This window comes from Coccinella septempunctata, chromosome 4 (genome assembly GCF_907165205.1).
Source record: "Coccinella septempunctata chromosome 4, icCocSept1.1, whole genome shotgun sequence".
Classification (NCBI taxonomy): Eukaryota; Metazoa; Arthropoda; class Insecta; order Coleoptera; family Coccinellidae; genus Coccinella; species Coccinella septempunctata.
The window spans coordinates 31,546,104-31,567,445 of NC_058192.1; the positions used below are offsets into that span (position 1 = coordinate 31,546,104).

The 21,342-nt window shown below is 35.7% G+C and overlaps 1 protein-coding gene across 1 annotated transcript in view; it reads left to right on the top strand.

Annotated features, from left to right (window-relative positions):
- The window catches only part of LOC123311362, a 1,278,848-nt gene that overhangs the window by 475,150 nt on the left and 782,356 nt on the right, over nucleotides 1–21,342 (top strand). Inside the window, exon 14 of the mRNA XM_044895271.1 lies at nucleotides 17,757–17,889. Within this exon, the coding sequence (XP_044751206.1) occupies nucleotides 17,757–17,889 (133 nt within the window). The remainder of the gene's footprint in view (nucleotides 1–17,756; nucleotides 17,890–21,342) is intronic.

Consider the following 21,342-nt stretch of genomic DNA (forward strand, 5'->3'; position numbering starts at 1 on the left):
GTATCTAAAATGTTCAACATAGAGAATTGTCTTCGACTAATAAAGTCGTTAGTGGCTTTATTTATCACTACATCTTATAATGAGCATGCAATAAAAGGTATAAAGGAATGTACGAGAGCAATAAGAAAACTGTATCGGGAATTGCCAGGTTGTACTTCTTTTGGTGGAAAACAGCAACTCGAAGCTCAGATCCGTTCTATAAAATCATTGAAACAACAATTCAAACAACAACAACAAATTGGTGCAGGTCTGAGCAGACGAATGGAAAGCGCTCGGGACATAGTCTATTGGGATGATTCATTATCAGCATTCGACTCGAGAATAAGAACAGGTGTGATTAGTAACCTGAAACATAAGGAGCCTAAGGATTTTTTGATGGACTGCGAAGCTATATTTCGTCGAAGAATTCTGAATGCATTGAAGAAGGATGAAGCTGTTAAGGTCAATATGGTTTTTTGTGGAGAGTTTCAGATTATGACAGCCAATAAAATTCAAAAGGAATATAAATACTTCACAACATCCAATTCACCTATTTACCGAGACACGAATATTACTGAATGGTTCAATATAAATGTCTTGGTATCAATTCTCAAAGATCTTGAGGAATTCCAAGAACGTGATAGCGGATGGGCTCTGGTTAATGTTGTTAACCGAGGGGTGAATATAAACAAGTTCACACCTCAGCTTGGAAGCTCATACATAGAACTTCCTCCTCAAATAAAACGGAAAGAGGCTTGTATCAATGTGAAAAACGACGATGAAGCATGTTTCGCATGGTCTGTGATGGCTGCATTACACCCTGTTGAGAAGGACCCCCAACGATTATCCAAATATCCTCATTATTCCAAAATTTTGAAGTTGAAAGGTATTCAATTTCCGATGACAATGAAACAGATACCCAACTTTGAAAAACAAAACCAGACATCCATTAATGTTTATATTCTGAAGAAGGAGAAGAAGAACTTCACTACATTGCCAACATACCTAACAAAAATTAAAATGAATAGACATATCAACTTACTCCTTATACAAGATCACTATTCAAACGATGATACTCCAGTGCGATACCATTATGTATGGATCAAAAATCTCTCTCGTCTGGTATCGAGTCAATTGAGCAAGGAACATGGACAGAAATTTATATGTGATAGACGGTACTTACGATCTGAAGAAAAACTAAAAAGTCATTCAGAGGATTGTGGAAACATGAATGAAACAGCTATAAAGATGCCTGAGATAGGAAACAATACACTCAAGTTCAAAAATCATAAAAACAAGGAGAAGGTACTTTTTATTATTTATGCAGATCTGGAGAGCATACTAAAACCTACTAACACTAAAAACAACTATCAAGAACATAAAGCTGCAGCTGTAGGATACTATGTAAAGTGTTCATATGATGATTCTCTGAGTTTTTATCGTTCCCATCGAGGTCCCAATTGCATGAAATGGTTTGCAGATGAGATGAATCAATTTGCTGGAGACGTTGACTCAGTTTTCCTATGTCCCTACGACATCGATATGACGCCAAAACAGGAAGTCGAATTTCGGAAGGCAACTCACTGTCATATTTGTGAAGAAATGTTCAAACCTGAAGATAAAAAAGTAAGAGATCATAATCATCTTATCCCCGAAAAGAATTACCGTGGAGCAGCACATGAGGGGTGTAATATAAATTATAAGGATAGTCACATGATTCCTGTAGTTTTTCACAACCTGAGTGGATATGACGCTAATTTTCTGATACAAGATATTTCCACAAGAATGGAAGGGAAAATCGATTTGTTACCGATAACTAAGGAGAAATATATCAGTTTCACCAAACACTATGATGATTATCACATTAATTTCCGATTCATTGATAGTTTCCGATTCATGGCTTGCTCTTTAGACAAACTGGCGTCCTTTTTAGAAAAGTTTCCGAACTTGAAATCACAATTTCCTGAGGAATCTGAAGAACATATCAGTCTTCTTACGAACAAAGGAGTAATGTCATATGATTATATCGATTCCTATGACCGATTCGATGAAACTTCTCTTCCACCTATTGAAGCATTCTATAACAAATTGGATTGTAGGAAATGTCCACGAAGAAGATATGAGAGAGCACAACTTGTGTGGAATAAATTCAAATGTCAGAATTTGGGCGAATACAGCGATCTCTACATGAAAACTGACATTCTATTGCTGGCTGACGTATTTGAACAATTTCGATCGAGCTGCCATAACACTTATCGATTAGATCCTGCACATTATTTTACTTTACCAGGATATACGTGGGATGCGATGATGAAATATACAAAACAGGAATTAGAACTTCTCACAGATGTTGATATGTTTTTGTTTGTTGAAAGAGGAATTCGGGGCGGTCTTAGTCAAGTATGTGGTAAACGACGAGCACATGCAAACAACAAATATATACCCAAAAAGAAGGGCAGAAAATCCAAGCCAATGCTTCAGATGTCAGAGGTACGGACATGCCCAAAACAAGTGCTCTTTTCCATACAGATGCGTCAAATGTTTGGGCAATCATTGCACAAAAGATTGCGAACTTACCAGAAAAGGTGAGGAGAGAAATGCCACATGCGTTCTGTGCGGTGAAGAAGGCCATCCAGCAAGCTACAAAGGATGTAGCGAATTCAAATTAGTTACAAGGAAGAGGAAAACAGGCCAGAAATCGGCTCAGCAGAGCACGATTCCTCTAAAAGTCCAGGAGAAAAAGAAGCCCACCCCCTCCAAAGTAGACGACAAGAAAAAAGAAGTACCCAAACCAGTACAGAAGAAGGAGACACCGAAAATGCCCCAAGCTAAACCTACGATCAACAAAACAAAAGAAAACTGAAAAGTCTCTGAATCCGCCGACGATTTAGACACTTTTACTGAAAAAATTTTCAACAAAATCATGTTGAAAATTGAAAGAGAGATGGAGAAAAAACTCCAAGGAATGTTCAGTAAACTGAAATAATGGAACATATAACTAGGAAAAATTCCCTTAAAATAGTCTTCTGGAACATAAACGGGGTCAGAACTCGAAAACCCGAGATAGAAGAAATAATATCAGAGAGAAAACCTGATATTATAGCCTTACAGGAAACAAGAATACAACCAAATACGCGATTGAATATCATGAATTATGAGATATATAGATGTGACAGAATCGCTGACAGAAACACTGGGGGAGAGGTTGCCTTACTGGTTAGACGAGATCTGAAACACTATTTTAAAGGAAGATCTGACGAGTCACAAATAGAAACAGTGACGATTGTTGCTGAAATAAATCGACAAAGAGTCGAAGTCACATCAGCATATAAAAGACCCCCAAATAACCTATTGGAAGAAGAAATCAACAACTTACTAGATGGAACAAACCCGAAAATCTGCATCGGAGATTTTAATTGCAAATCTCCAGAATGGAACAGCAGGATGGAAAACAGAAATGGCAGAAAACTGAAAGATCTCGCTGAAAAACATGAAGCTATCGTTATTGGACCTGAAGAACCAACGTACCTAGCATTCGGAAATGGATTACCAGATATAATTGATATCGCAATTATGAAAAATATCACTAGAGAATTCTCGATAGAGACCTTGTGGGACGGAACCTCTAACCACAACCCCATCGAATTAACAATAGGAGATGGGCCAAGAAGAGAACCAATGCAAAAAAGAGAATACACCGATTGGACGAAATATAGCCATCTGATACAATCGGAGGTAACAGAAATACCGACAATCAACACACCGGAAGACCTAGAAAGAGCAGTTGATAAACTAGAAAAGAATATAATAGATGCCTACAAAAAGAGCACAAAGAAAATAACGAGACCAGCACCGATACATCCACACGGTGATACACCCAGAGAAATCGAAGATCTCATCAGGGAAAATCGGAGACTAAGAAAAACATACAGGCTCAACAAAACATATATAAATAAGAAAAATCTAAACCGACACAGCCAAGTTCTAAAAAATGCCCTGAGGGACATGAGAACAAATAGATGGAACAAAAGAGTTCAAGAACTAAATACTATCGATCATTCTGCATGGAAAATGCAAAAATGTCTGAGAAGAGAAAAGACTAAAATACCACCTCTCCACGGAGAAAGAGGAATGGCATATACGAATATCGATAAAGCAGAAGCACTGGCGGACTCGATAGAAAGAGAATCGAGAATAAATTACAGACCTGATGACGATAATGACGAGCTGGAAGATCTTGTAGAGAACAACGAAGAAGAAATGGACGAACCACCAGTAGACGACAAAATAGAAAAACCAACTTCTCCATTTGAAATGAAAGAGATAATCAGAAGCTTGAAAAATAGAAAAGCTCCCGGAAGTGATAAAATAACGAATGCTATGTTGAAGAAATTACCTAGAAAAGGTATAGCTGCTCTCACAAATATTGCAAACGGTATAATGAGGACTGAACACTATCCAGAAAAAAGGAAAACTGCAGAAGTCATAGTGTTCAACAAACCAGGCAAAGATAAAAAATTTCCCCAAAACTACAGGCCGATAAGTTTATTGTCCGCCCTAGGAAAAGTAGTAGAAAGGGTAATCGCTAGGAGGCTTACAGAAGAAACTGAAAATCTGAATCTCATTCCAGCAGAGCAATTCGGATTCAGAAGAGACCACTCAACTGAACAGCAATTACTGAGACTCACAGAATACATAACAGAAGGATTCCAAAATAAACAAGCAACCGGTCTTGTACTACTAGATGTCGCCAGAGCATTCGACAGAGTATGGCATGAAGGATTGATTTACAAAATGAGATATGCTGGATATTCAATGAAACTGTGCAAGTTGATTAGGAATTATTTGAGGAACAGAAGATTCTACGTGAAAGTGGAAGGAGAAAACTCCACAACCAGATATATGGAAGCAGGGGTCCCTGAAGGGTCAGTACTTGGGCCGTTACTGTATAACATATATATTCACGATATACCAAAATCTCCAAGGACTATGCTGACACTATATGCCGACGACACAGGAATCGCAATGCGACATCGCAAGCCAGAAATTATAGAAGGAATATTACAAGAAGCTATAGATGAAATAAATGACTGGTGTATTAAATGGAAAATAAAACTCAACGGAAAAAAGAGCCAAGCGATATTACTGCAGAAGAGGAGACTAAGAACTACAACAAATCTAGAGGTAGATGGAGAAGAAATCGAATGGAAAAACGAAGCGAAATATTTAGGTATCACCCTAGACAGAGGTCTAACATGGAGAAGCCATATCAAACAAGCCGTTGACAAAACCAAGGCAGCGATGAATATGCTCTACCCGCTGATAGGTAGAAAGAGCCACATGTCAAATGAGACAAAATTGAAAATAATCAAAGCCGTTGCTAGACCGCAACTGACTTATGGATCAGGTGCTTGGGGATTCGCGGCAAAGAGCCATATACAAAGAATTCAGGCAACAGAAAACAAGCTACTACGATGTGCCATAGATGCGCCTTGGTTTGTCAGGAACAAACAGATATATCGAGATTTGAAGTGGGAAACCATCACCGAATTTATGAAGAGGAAAGCTGAAAAGTTATTCGAAACAGCGAAGGAACATCCAAACGAAGAACTCAGGAGACTAGTGGACTACGATCCGGAGGAAGACAGAAGAAGAATGAGAATTTACAAAAGGAGACCGAGAGATCAATTGAGGAGAGATTAAAATGAGTACAACAACTTATTAAAACTATACTAAGAAGAGATATCCGAAATGGACGAACATGAAAACCCTAGCACGACAATGTGCAAGAAGAAATCAACCGATTAAGGGATAAATGGTTTATAGGCAAATGCCCGGAATAAATAAAAAGCAGGTTAGGTTTAGTGGGTCGCGAACTCAGGAGAGTGAGTAACCCCACAGTGTTCCCTAGAAATGGGTTCCTCTGGGCGAGAGATAGAGCCCCGTGTTTTCACGGTCGCAGATTCCCCCTGCTATAAAAAAAAAAAAAAAAAAAAAAATATATACCCAACTATGATTCAACTAAACCAGAAAATTACCTCATGTACTTTGATGTTAACAATCAATATGGATGGGCAATGTCACAATGTCTACCATACGGCGGTTTTCAATGGTGTTAGATATTTCCACAAGAATGGAAGGGAAAATCGATTTGTTACCGATAACTAAGGAGAAATATATCAGTTTCACCAAACACTATGATGATTATCACATTAATTTCCGATTCATTGATAGTTTCCGATTCATGGCTTGCTCTTTAGACAAACTGGCGTCCTTTTTAGAAGAGCTTCCGAACTTGAAATCACAATTTCCTGAGGAATCTGAAGAACATATCAGTCTTCTTACGAACAAAGGAGTAATGTCATATGATTATATCGATTCCTATGACCGATTCGATGAAACTTCTCTTCCACCTATTGAAGCATTCTATAACAAATTGGATTGTAGGAAATGTCCACGAAGAAGATATGAGAGAGCAAAACTTGTGTGGAATAAATTCAAATGTCAGAATTTGGGCGAATACAGCGATCTCTACATGAAAACTGACATTCTATTGCTGGCTGACGTATTTGAACAATTTCGATCGAGCTGCCATAACACTTATCGATTAGATCCTGCACATTATTTTACTTTACCAGGATATACGTGGGATGCAATGATGAAATATACAAAACAGGAATTAGAACTTCTCACAGATGTTGATATGTTTTTGTTTGTTGAAAGAGGAATTCGGGGCGGTCTTAGTCAAGTATGTGGTAAACGACGAGCACATGCAAACAACAAATATATACCCAACTATGATTCAACTAAACCAGAAAATTACCTCATGTACTTTGATGTTAACAATCAATATGGATGGGCAATGTCACAATGTCTACCATACGGCGGTTTTCAATGGTGTGATAAAAATATCGATGTGACCCAAATCCCGGATGATGCTCCAGAAGGATATATTTTAGAAGTTGACCTCGAGTATCCCAGAGAATTGCACGAAAAACACAAGGATCTACCTTCCTGCCCAGAACATTATAATTCTAAAACTCAAACACCATGTTATGCATCTCAGCAAAATGCAAAACTTATGGCCACATTACATCAAAAGAAGAAATATGTCATCCACTATAAAAATCTGAAACAAGCATTGAAGAATGGCTTAATTATAACAAAAATACATCGAGTGCTCAAGTTCAAGCAATCTACATGGCTCAAGTCTTATATCAACCTCAATACGGATCTGAGAAAGAATGCCGAAACGCTGTTTTTGGTGAGTTGTTATATCCATTCAAATTACATTCATATGATTTCCTATACAGATATCTACATATTCTTTTCTATTGTTAAAATGATGGAGAACGATGGAGAATATTCAGAAAAGGGTTAATGTCCACCTTCTAACAAAATGGAAAGAACGATATGGGGCGGAAACTTATATCTCCAAACCTGAATTCAAGAACTCTGTTATTTTCAATGAGAACTTTGTAGCTGTTGAAATGCGAAAGCTGCAGATCTATTTGAACAAGCCAATTTATGTGGGAATGAGTATCTTGGATTTGGCTAAAACTACTATTTATGACTTCCATTACCACTACATGAATGAAGCTTTCAGTGCTGGCTGTACCATCTTATACACAGATACCGATTCTCTCATGTATGAGGTCTCTGAAGATCCTTATGAAAGAATGAAACTTGACTGTTATGAAAGATTTGATACCTCAGATTATCCCTAGAATAATACTTACGGTATTCCTCAAGTTAATAAAAAGGTATTAGGAATGATGAAGGATGAAAACAATGGAATACCTATGACCGATTATGTTGGTCTCAGATCTAAACTGTATGCTGTGAAAACTTCTAAGGATGATCTGAATGTGAAAAAACAACAATGGGTGGAAGAAGAGTATGAAGCTGATGAAATTGAATCCATGTGTCGAAATTATGGTACCACCAAGAAAGCTAAGGGTATTAAAAAATCAATCGTTAAGAACAGAATATGTTTCGATGATTACATTGAATGTTTAGAAACATGGAAACATAAAATTATTCCTCAAAATTTGATTCAGGCGAAGGAACATCATGTGTATTCACTGACACAGGAAAAAATAGCTTTAAGTCCTGAAGACGATAAACGATGTTTGGTACCCGGAACATTTAACACTCTACCGTGGGGTCATTATTCACTCAATAAACGCAAGATTGAGGAATATGATGAACCAAGGAAGAAGATTTCAATGTTGGAAAAATTGTTGACTATGTGATTTAAGTTTTTTTTAGCGATCACTCTGTTTTCATCGAACAAATATCAATGTTACTGTGAATAAAATAAATAGTTTTTCTTTAACAAGGTTTCAATCAATGAATCACCATCACCCTTTCACTCATGATTTGAAAAATAAACATGAAAGCATCCAGCTGTTCTACATTATTTGATTAGCGACATATCTCCTCATTACCACCCTAAAAAGCATGACGTATCTCTAATATCAACGCTAAGGTACCTACCATAGATTAATAAAACAGGAGATAGAGCATTTCGACAAAACGCATTCCCAAAATACTGCCATAAATATGAATTTGGATTCTTTGGGTGGGGGAACTGGACAGGGGCTGATTCAGAACTACTTGCACTGAATATTTCAGATAGTCGGCAATCATTTCATATCGAATGGAAAATAAGTAATGTTTGAATGCAAAGATTTCGAGTATTTTTTTTATGACAACTATTCAAAGGGATATAGAACTAGTAATACCAAAACACCTTGTGTGAAAAAGAATTTATTTTGAATACAATGTTACCATAAACTAATGGTCAATATGACCTTAACCTACATACAGATTATTTGAAATTTTATTCACTAAGTATATACTAAAAACTAAAAATTACTTTCATCAAATTAATTCCTTTCAAAATGGTTAATTCTCAGATCAATAGAAGTGGAAGCAGCTGAATTTTATGGAATTTGTATAATGAGAATCTGAAAGAGTTTGTTCATTGAAGAAATTCTCAAGTCTTTTGAACAGGCGGAATGAAAAAGTAATGTTATACTATAAACATCTACCAATGATTGTGCAATCAAAAAGAAATGATTTCTTATTGCATAGAGTTAGCCATGAAAGAATCCCTAAATTCGTGATAAAGCATCATTTTTTTTCTTTTATGGGCAGTTATAAATTCAATTAAGTTATATTGCATATCAACTAATAAGCAGTGTTTTAAACTTTCATTTTCGGCAACTCAAATACTTCAACAACCTGCTTTCCCCTTCAAATTTTCATACCACCTCAAAAGTGCTTCTGGGTGTTGAAGTGCATCATAATATTGAGAGCAATTTCAACGAAACTGTAAGCTTTAACTGAATAATAATGTTACTTTAAAGCAAATTGTTTGAGGTCATTGCCATATTTGTTTTTTATGCATGCAGCTGTCTTCAAAGAAATTTTTCATAAGGTATTTGCCTCGGCTTTTCAAGCTTTCATCTTCAATTTTTCCTCCCAATGACTAGACAACGGCTTGTAGGGTAGCAAATTATTTCTTGAAGTACTGACGACACACTCATCGTCTTAAATCGGTTTCGACTTCAATTAGCTGTTTTTCAATTTCTGTTCTCCGCGTGTTTATTCCTACAAAAATTTTTCAACTGAAATTTCACTTCGAAATATCCTGATAACAGACATTTTCATTCAATAACTCATAAAAATAATGGGAATATCCGAGCTCCATTTGAATGGTCATAATATTGTGTTCATAATTACAGTAGTAGCATAATTTTTACATTGCCATTGAAATACATTTTACAAATGAAGAAAACTTTTTTCATTATCAAAAAAGGTTCAACGCCGTGTGCCTCAAAACATGACCTTTACTCATTTTTATGGATTTTCATTCCTAAGACGAGTTCTATTAACCATAGTAGTTTAGAGAATTTTTTGTACCACCCTGGGTGGGTATGTATCTAACTTGTTTTATTCTTGAACTACAAGAAACATTCATTTCTGCAAATCCTGAACTGGCATTCATGATTGATGATTTTGATCCCATTTTCCTTCTTTTCCCTTCAAAAACTCCAGCACTGATGACAGGCACAGTATTGGCTATAATTAAAGCATCGTTAAAGCAATTAAAATCTCGTTCTACTGTTCATCTTAAAACCAGGAAGGATGTTTATATAAAAAAGCATGATTTATTATAGGAGAAAGAGAATCTACCAAATTTCAAGTTCACCTCAAAACTAGAAGTTGTCAGAAATAAAAAAAAGTTGTAATGTACCTATCTTACCTCACTCGGGATTACATCTTTTTCAAATTAACAGTAAAAGTCGATTTCTCTCATTAGGCGGATCGGCCACCGAATGCGAAGTTGCGCGAAGCTGAGCATTTTCAGTACTAATATAATTGACAAGCTACGAATCGAGTGACGTAACTCGTGATTTAGCATTGAAAAAGCACAGCTTCGCTCAACTTCGCATTCGGTGGCCTATCTCCCTTATACTGAAGTCTGGAGTGTAAATTACAAGAGAAGTGTAAATTGTTTTCAAGACCCAGTCTGGTCTGGTCGTCTGGTTTTATTTCTTGGAAAACTAAAATTTAAATCAATTATTTTAAAGTACAAACTCAACATTTCAATGTAAGCACAAATCATTAGATCGTATTCAAACAGAATTCGACCCTGGCGAAACCCTAACTCCCTCCCCTGATTTCATAAAGTCGTATACTCAAACAAGAATAAAATATCCAAAACTTACCGGAATAAGTGAATCGCTTTCCTCTTCCATGTATAAATGCACTTTTATTTTAAACACACTTTTTTACGGCACATCGTTGCATATTTTCCAAAATATTACGACGTGAATGATTGAAATAATATTTTGACAATTACAAATACACACGCCGTCTTAGAAATTTTGAAACGATCAGGAAGGGAATACAAGCGAAAATTCATTTCATTGGTGGTTGCATGGAGTGGGAATTATTGGAAAAATGAACAGTCTGGAAAATAGCTTATGTTCCATCTATTTAATCTCTGGTACCTACCTATCTATCTATCTCGTAACACAAAAGTCCCGAGTTCGAATCCCGACGTTTAGAAAAGTATGAAACAAAATCTCGAACCCGCTCACCCTCACACCCCTCATATTCAAACCCGTTACCCTCTCCCCCACTCTCCTCTCACCCTCTTAGACCCGCCTACTGGATGACCTTGAACGGGACCGATTTCTCAAAAACTACCCTTTTTGCGCTCGAACTCTTGTTGCCTATCTACTATTGTCGTCAGATCGGAGTTACTGAAAAGTTGCACTGTGTATGTCTTTCATATTATTTTTGTTTTTTTTTTGAGCCTTATAGATTTTCTTGGCTCTTGATTTGAATAAATTATAATAATAATAATAAAAATCTGAGTCTTTCGATTGACCATATGAATCTAGGAGATCCAATTTGGATGAATGATACGACTTCTCTGTCTTTCGACTAACTGCATATACTATTTTCATTTTTCCTGTCTCATCGGAGTGGAGTAAAATTGAAGCTAATCCATCTTTACAAGCAGCTGTGTGTAATTCGGTTCTTTTAGCTCTTGGATTGAATATTTGTAACATAGGTTCTTTCATTAGAATTGACTTTACCTCTGAAAAACTTCTCTCCTGTTTTTCATCCCAGTAAAATCTGCTTTCTTTCTTCAATAACTCACTCAATGGTTGGACTATCAGAGCAAACTTTGGAGTGAATCTTCTAAAAAATGCGACAACTCCTAAAAATCTTTTGATCTCGTGCTTATTACAAGGTCTGGGGTAAATGGCAATTGCATTCAACTTCCTCGGTCCAGGCTGTAATCCTTTGCTAGAAATGACAAATCCTAAGTAACAAATTTCATTTTTACCAAATTCACATTTTGATAACTTAAATGTTAATCTTGCTTCCTTTAAAAGATTCAACACCAGTTCTAATCCTTCAATAAGCTCTGCCCAGTTACGTGCTGGAATTGAAATGTCATCGAAATAAAATACCACGAATTCATTTTGATAGGGTACAAAGACTGACTGCATCAGTTTAGCAAAATAAAAGGGGGAGTTCATCAAACCAAACATAGGTCTAATAAATTGGCCGGTTTCATCAGGAGTGATAAATGCCGTTTTGTGTTGGGCCTTTTTTGGTAGAGGTATCTGCAAGTATCCGTGTGCAAGATCTAGGGTTATAAACAACTTTGCTCCTACTAAAACTTAAGAAATTTCGTCACAAATTAATTCTTTCCGTTTGACAATTCAGTCTTCTATAGTCTACAAGTAGTCTATATTCACCTGTCTTCTTCTTGACTGTATTCATTCATTCATTCATTGCTGTATCCCGTTACCGGGAATTAATCTACAAAAAGACATAAAAGAACAGACTTATAATTTCTTGAGGCTAATTGCGACTGTGACTGAAGAGACCCAACCGTGACCTACAGATCCTTCCACACTCCGGGCATGGATAGTCACCAACCAGACCTGGCCGCCGCTGAATTCTTCTCGAGTCTCCATCATAACTGTGCACCATGGATCTCCACTGTGACCTGTCTAACGCTAGTTGTTCCCAGTTATGATTGCCATTAATTTATTTTAGGGATTGATGTAGTGTATCCTTAAACAGCTCATACTGTCCTCCTGGTTTCCGGGCTCCCTCTGCCAATTCGCCATACAGAGCTATTTTGGAGAGTCTTGTGTCTTGCATCCTCAGAATGTGGCCGCTCCATCTGAGTCGGGCCCTCGTTACTTGAGTCTCAATTGTTCTACAACTCGCGCGTTGCAAGACTTCTGCATTCGAAACTTTGTAGAACCATCTGATGTCCATTATCTGTCTTAGATGACGTTGTTGCGTTTGTTCAAGCTGTTTAATATGTCGCCTGTAGGACGTCCAGCTTTCGCTTCCGTAAAGAAGCGTTGGGAGGACGATTGTTTTGCAAACAGCTGTCTTAGTCTTCAGATTGAGGTCGTGATTTTGAAATACTCTATCCTTTAGCTTCCAGAATGCCCGTGATACCCAATTGATACGGTTGTGTATTTCCGTGTCTAGGTCAGCCCTAGTATTTATGAAGCTTCCCAAGTATTTGAACGTCTCGACCTGTTCTAGGGTTTCATTCTCCAGGCTGATATGTGTTAAAAGGCTTTCTGGGGGTTTTACCAGAACCAGGGTTTTGATTTTGTCGATATTGAGTCTAAGGCCTAAAGCTTCGTATATATGTTTATAGGTGTCCAGCATTATCTGTAGATCCTCTGAGCTGCTAGCGATAAGTGATCAGTCGTCTGCATATTGAAGTTCCGTGATAAACATTGCACGGGTTTTTGCTCTGAGGCGCTTCAGGTTAAATAAGCTTCCATCAAATTTGAATCTTATTCCAACACGTCTAACAGGCATACTCATGTCAGCAATTATCAAGACAGCTATGGCGAAAATATTGATTAGTAAAGGCACTAACACGCAGCCTTGTTTTATTCCAGAGTTGGTTGAGAAATGGTCGGTTGTAGAGCCATTATGCTGTATTCTAGCGGTGTTAACGCGACAAAATTAATTAGTGGACTGTTATGATTGAAAGTTTAATAATAAATAATTTTGAAATCAAAAGAAATAAGTCGACTCACCTTTCTACTTGCATCGACCATGCACTATATTCTCGATTATTTTTCGGAGTTTTCGAAATTTTCTTCTCGAAACAAACTCGACCGTCGAGAGACAGATACTTTCTTCATTTCTCCAGAATCAGTTTCGTCTTTCGCTGATTCACCGACGTTGTCAAATATACCAGTTCTGGTGTAAATTTAAGGCAAACATTTTCGAGCATTGGTCCATTCGCAAAAAAAAAAAATACATCCCGAATTCTTAACAAGCGGTGTTGTTGGTATGAAGGCTTTTACACACTGCTAAGAATTTTTCGGGTCCGCCTTGGGTACCCCAAGGCGAGCCATGATTTTCCATAGCGCTCTCCGATTCACCGAGTCGAAGGCCTTACTCAAATCGATATAGGCTGTATAGATCCTTGATTGTTGTTCACGGGCCTTCTCTTGCAGCTGTCGCACTGTGAAAATTAAGTCCACCGTACCTCGATTTGGTCGAAAGCCGCACTGGGATTTAGTTAAAATCTTCTTTAAGAGTGGAATCAGGCGATTAGCCATAATCTTCGAGAGAATTTTGCCGGCCACGCTAAGCAACGATATGCCCCGGTAATTGTTGCAATTTGACGTATCGCTTTTGTTCTTATAGAGGTTGATAACTAAAGCGTCTCTGAAGTCTTGTGGCACATCTCCTTGTTCCCAGATCTTGCGGAATAGTGCTAGGAGATTATTGACAATGCCGTCTAGAACAGGTGACTTATCATTTTTCATAATTTTTATCGCACTTATTATTTCCGACATTGAGATTTCGTCATCAAGCGATGTCATCGGACTATACGAGGGGAGCCGGTCTAAAATGGATAAATCCGAGTCGTTATTTTGATTCAAGACCAGCGAGTAATGCTCCTTCCATCTTTCGAGAATTTTTCTATCATCAGTTATAGCTCCATGAGCATCTCTTATAGGAAAGTTAGCTTTTCTGCTTGGACCATAAAAAGTTTTAATAGCTTCGAAAAAATGTAATCATGGTTATCGGCGTAAGCTTGTATTTCCCTAGCTTTTTCTCTCCACCAGCCATTCTTGATTTTTCTTATTTCTTGACTGACAATACTGGTGAAGCAAATGGGGAATTTGTTTCGGTAACAATACCAGCTTCTTTCCATTCGCCAACAATTTGTTTTATTTTCTCTCGTTCCTCTTGAGTTATCTTGTACGGATTGCACGTAACAGGTCTACTATCCGATTTTTCCTTGATGTCCATTTCGATCAGGATCGTCTTACCAATTTCATGGATATTATTCGCTATTACCTGTCTACTGATTTAAGATTCTCCATAGTTCAGTTTTTTGTTCCTTCGTCACTTCGGGTCCTGGCACAATTTCATCCATGTTTATTTCTTCTTTGCTTCTAGTCGATATAGATTCTATACACGATCGATTTTCATGATTTTCTCTATGACTTTCTTTTCACCGCTAACTTTCTCTTCAACATCACTTGTGTTCAACATTGGTGTTCGCCATTTCGTGAGGCCATGTTCTCATTTAGTTTCTTGGCTTATCTCGTTCACATAGGCACAATCGGTATTTTTCGAAATATCCCACTTCTGATTTCTTATAAACTGTTTCTAATTACTTGAACTCAATAAAATGGGTAACGTTTAATAAGGTTCATTCACAAAAAAATTCACACACAACTTGTTTTTCTCAACTCAACTCATAACTGCCAGCTTCTTACAATTTTACCTAATCTTACTTCTCTAATCATAGAATAACATAAATTTACAACCTTTTCTTTCTTATAAAATATTATTATAGCAATTATTAATTTTTCATCGATAATACTATTGGAAAAATAGGACTAATTTTGTTCACTTCAGACTCGTGATATTCATCTCCTTACCACTCCTGCAATAAGACTTTTTTCTGCACACAGATACTCTTATCTCGTAGCGAATTTATTGCCCTTTCCGAATATGTGGTCAAATTTGACGAGGCTACAAGGAAAACTGAATAATGATTGAGTTTCTGTATGAACTTGAAATATTTCGTGAAATCAAGAAATGTTAAATTGAAGAATATTTGTCAACATTTCGACCATGTGTTATATGACATTTTTTGTTGCAAATCACTCGTCTGATCCCCCATTGAAGTTAGGCCACTTCAAAAGTAGACACCCTGTATACTTTTCAACATGGAATTAACCACATATATCTTAATCTGACACGCTCGAGTATGTACAATACTCGTTTTTTTACTATTCTGATAGGATGTCCTAGACAATTCCTCCTATATACAGATCTGATTTTTGTTAGAGGTACTCTACAGGTCCCCTCATATTAATCTGACACGCTCGAGTAAATCCCGAATTTTTCTCTTGGGCTCCCCAACCATAATGGGAATAATTGGAAGTAGAAGTTTTGGCTACTTGATTGTGAAACCTTAAGGTTTCACCTTAAATACACTTTTATTCAGCAATGGCACTGTTAATCAACAAATCAATCATAATCAAATGAAACATGTAGGAACCTTTTCAGTTACTTTTTTATTCAATTTTCGCTTGTACCTTAATAGGTACTCATACGTGGTACTCATAAGTAGGTACTCGTACGTGTCATAATGACACGTATGAGTGCATGAAAAAAACTCTTATTTTGAATAGAAATCAAAACCCGTTCGAAAAATAAAACAACTAATTAAAAACAATAAACGTACACTTGTTCCCCATTACGAGTATGAATGCTGTTTTTTCATGCATAAAAATTTACACCAGCTGTTCAAAATATCCTCCATTCTACTCAATGTATTTACGACCTCTTTTAAAAAAATTTACCTCTTTTCAACATTATTTTCCTAAATTCGCTGCAAGCATTTGCAATTCTTTGCCTAAGTTCTTACCTCGAATTCATTTCTGAGGTATGCCGTTTTTGGATCGAATTAACTGGAGAAGAGTATATAAATTTTCTTCGGAATTTAGAGCCAGTACTTAAATAGATGATACCAATCCTTGTGATATTAATTGAAATTTTTAAATTTCCGCTTTCATCATTGACAAAAACACAAATTCTTTGATCAGATAAGATATTTTCTATCAAACCCACAATTTTACCACATTTTCCATGACTGCGGAGTGTAAAAATCAAAACATAATTTTTAAACCAACGAACAATGTGATGAATTAAAAGAAGGACATAAAATACTAGTAATATTTACTCTTTTTGGATCACATATCAACATAAAAATTATGTTAGTGAGGACTCAGTCCTCAGTCATTACTAATTAATTGTAAGGAAAAGGAAAAAATGGTTTATGTATTGTTTCATTAATTCTCTGTAGTCTAATCTTATTGAATTGTTTTCATTGTGCCGCTGTAAGATATGATGGGATTGTTTGCCATTTTATTCTTGTTTAGCTGCACAATGTTTAGCCCTGTCTATTTGGTGAATCCTATGGAACTTTGAACAATAATATTGAATAATAATATTTCAATATATTTGTAAAGTACCGATGAAGCTCTTGTTTGTTTTCATTGGTGGGAAAAATGAATTGTACTTCATTATCTCCGTTTCTGTTGGTGCTAGGATTTTGAAATGGAGACATTATACAGATACTTTTTTGATAGCAATCCAGTGGCGTACTATGATTTTTTCCTACAGGTTTATTTGCTGAGCTATAACATAAAGTTCTTATGAAAAGAGTAGTTTAAAATGACTAAGAAAGAATCGTCATGTTTTTACCGTTTCAGAAATATATCATACATTGTCCTTAGCCTATCTAAGTCATTTTAAACTACTGTATTCATAAGAAAAAAAAAACATCTTTATGTTATAGCTCAGCAAATAAACCTGTAGGAAAAAATCATAGTTCGCCACTGCAATGCCATAAAAAAAGTATCTGTATTATGTTTTCATTTCAACATCCTAGCTAAAACAGAAATAGAGATAATGACCAAAGCTGAAATTTTAATTTTGTCCTATAACTCGAAAACAAAAGAAGATAGAGTAATGCAGTTGATGACCGTAATGTGCCATGCATTTTCCTTTATCTCTTTGAGTTGAAAAAGCTGGAATTCAGGTATCACCAATTTTGCCCAACGTGTACACTACTACATCAGTATGTTTGTTTCAGCTGAATTCCTCTATTCTCATGTTTTTGGGTTGTTTGTTATAGGTAGCTTAGTTTGAAGAAATTTTTGTTTCAGTAGTATTTTTGATCATCAAGATAGTCAACGTTCGGATTATGTGAGCGACAAAGAGTCTTCCAGATACGGAATTGTTCAACAGGCTTCCATTGAAAGCGCAGACTCTAGATTGTGTTATTTGACATCATCTGAGGTGAGTGTATTGGATTGATAATAATAAATAGTTATTTTTCTATCAGGTGCGGAAAGTGATACTTTCCGCATGAGTAAAATATTTTTTGCACAAGCGCTTGAAATCTAATATATAAAATTCTCGTGTCATAGTTTTCGTTACCATACTCCTCCGAAACGGCTTGACCGATTTTGATGAAATTTTTTGTGCTTATCCGGTATCTATGAGAATCGGCCAACATATATTTTTCATCCCACTAAATGTTAGGGGTAGTCCACCCCTAAATTTTTTTTTGTATTTTTTAGACAAAATTTTTAATTTCTATTTTTTTATGATACAACATACAAAAATACATACAATCCTCAATTTTCACCCTTCTACGATCAACCCTTATTTTTTAATAGCCATTTTAGTAATTTAATCATTAGGAAATTATTTATATGGCAAAACAACGTTTGCCGGGTCAGCTATCTATGAGAATCGGCCAACATCTATTTTTCATCCCCCTAAATGTTAGGGGTAGTCCACCCCTAAATTTTTTTTTGTATTTTTCAGACAAAATTTTTAATTTCTATTTTTTTATGATACAACATACAAAAATACATACAATCCTCAATTTTCACCCTTCTACGATCAACCCTTATTTTTTAATAGCCATTTTAGTAATTTAATCATTAGGAAATTATTTATATGGCAAAACAACGTTTGCCGGGTCAGCTATCTATGAGAATCGGCCAACATCTATTTTTCATACCCCTAAATGTTAGGGGTAGTCCACCTCTAAATTTTTTTTTTATTTTTTAGACAAAATTTTTAATTTCTATTTTTTTATGATACAACATGGAAATTATTTATATGGCAAAACAACGTTTGCCGGGTCAGCTAGTATATAAATATAAATATATCCATTTCACGAAACAGATCATATCTCATTTGATTAATTCATATATAATGACAGACGTAATTCTGCATGTCGTTACTAAGATGTCTGAAACACTGGTGTGTGCACTTGTCACTTTTTGCAAGCATCAATATTTCAGCAAATCGGGGATATGGGATCATGTCATTAGCTTCGTTTTATCCTTATTCTACCAAAAGAAGTCCAGTGATACTCTTTCGTTTTATTTGGTTTTGCGTTGATATCGAATATCGATCAATGAATGCAAAATATGAACTGGCCCATTTTGTCAGCTGTTAAGGAATATTTGTGAATTACAGTTTAATTTTAGTTGTAAAAACTAATCTGTCAATATTTCAACACTATCGAATAAGGGTTCAAAGAAGTATTTACTGTTCTTCTTCAAAATTTTTTCCGTTTGACAACTTGAATTCGTGAGGGGGCTAATTCAATATGATTTTAATAAAACACTCTATCTACTCAAGAAGAATATTTGAATATCAGACTAAAATAGATTTATATATTACTAGCTGACCCGGCAAACCTAGTTTTGCCATTTAAATTATTTCTAGGGTAGAGAATAATAACTAACACATCGTGATTGCTCGATTGAGAAGGGAATGCCTTTTTTTCTGTTCTGTACAATTTTTTTTGAGAATATTTTGTTATATAAACCTTGCCCTAACAATAATAAACACAACAAAAAAAAATTGTCCAATTTGGTGCGATCGTTTGAACAATAAAGCATTTTGAAGTAAACCATAGATCCTCTTTTATTAATATAGATTTTTGATTCTGAGTACATGCTCACAATTCACATTACGTATTTCTTACATAGTTTCTTTGAAATATTGCTGAAGTTGTCTAGTTGTCATAAAACTTAGCTATATCCGTCCCGAATGTTCGTTCATCTGATTTGGTTCTGCCTCAAATTCCAACAACACCGAATGCTGTAGTTCTTGATTGTAAATACAAAAAACTGAACTAATTGAACGATATGTTGAATAAATGAATGTTCTACACCCCTTTCTCGAAACTAATACATATTCACAAACCAATAATCGCTTATAAATACAACATATTCATAAGTCGTAAGAAAGTATTCAAATTATTCTGAAATATCAATTGACAGTGCTCTGTCAAATTCTAAACAGCGCTACCTACAGTGGGAAAAACGAAAATACCCCCACGAAATTAAAAACAAAATCGAATCAGTCAACCAGTGAATACACCAGACTTTTAGACATCTTAGTCGTTACCATGGGTTTCTCATCGTTGACGTTCGGTGCATAGAGACATGATAGAATTTAATTTACACTATAATATTTGCTTGCGGGAAAAACCTTTACTAATCCATTCCCGCACGCAAATGCGTGCTTAAAAGAAATAGCAGGAGTTTTCCCGCACCTTTTGAGAAAGTGACTCTTTCCAATTTCAAATGCGTGCGGGAAAATGGTTAAACGCGAATGCTTGTAGAAAAAATATTTTATTTGACTCTCCTACAACTTTCGCGCAGAAGGCAAACTATTCGATATTGACTAAACTAACAGAAGTTCTTTATCTTTCGAAATGTCAATAAAAAACATGGAAAACACCATGTATAAAGACATATAATTCAGTCTATGATGGGTATCTCACGCTTCACCAGCACCTGTAACGGCAAATCCGCACTCGATAGCCCTCATTGTTGTGTTACTTGTACTTCGTCTATTGATTGGATTCTGTAATACCTTGCATAATCATTCACCTTTGTATTCCTCCTATTCACAAAGTGTCGTTTCATCATATGTCCAGCTGTTCTCAAAAGCTTGAATCTCAGATATTTATTAAATGGATAGTTAAAAACTGGTTTCAGGTACCATTTTGTTTTATATAAAATCGAGAATGTTTGAACTTTTGTTGGTATTCCCAAATTCCCATTTTGTTATGAGAATATTTCAAAGCAGTGGGAGGTCCAAATATTTTCTAAATCTTCATAAATTCCCAATCATTTTGAACGTGTTCTATCATTATACAAATCAGGACCCAATTGAATGAAGAATTTTCAAAATTGACTTGAAGAACCTTATACAAAGGTTCTTGGTGGATATCAGTTCCATTCAAAGAAAACATGAACTGCTTCAGCAAACAAGCCATCATTTGTACATTTTAAATTTTTTTTCTGAAAAATAATAAAAATGACATCAAATATCAAGATACATTAACCATAGCGATCATTTATATACTAACTATAAAATAAATAGCTCTCCTAGTTATGTAAATTCCTACGTACGGAATGGTGAGACACACACTATAAAAAGTAAAGGATATTTATACATGAGTGTTGCATCGCAATTTCAAAACAATCAAAACTATATAATTATAAACTATAATATTCAGCTCGAAACACTATCTTATGGAGAAACACAGATTAATTCGAAGCCAAATGCGAAGTCACAGACCCCGTGTTTTAATGTATTATTTTGTAGTATACTGTTTGGTTTTATTTCCTTAAACTTACGTTTAGGAACATACATGCTGACAAACATTATCCATCCATGTGAGAACTCTAAGATAATTTACTTTCTATGTAGCCC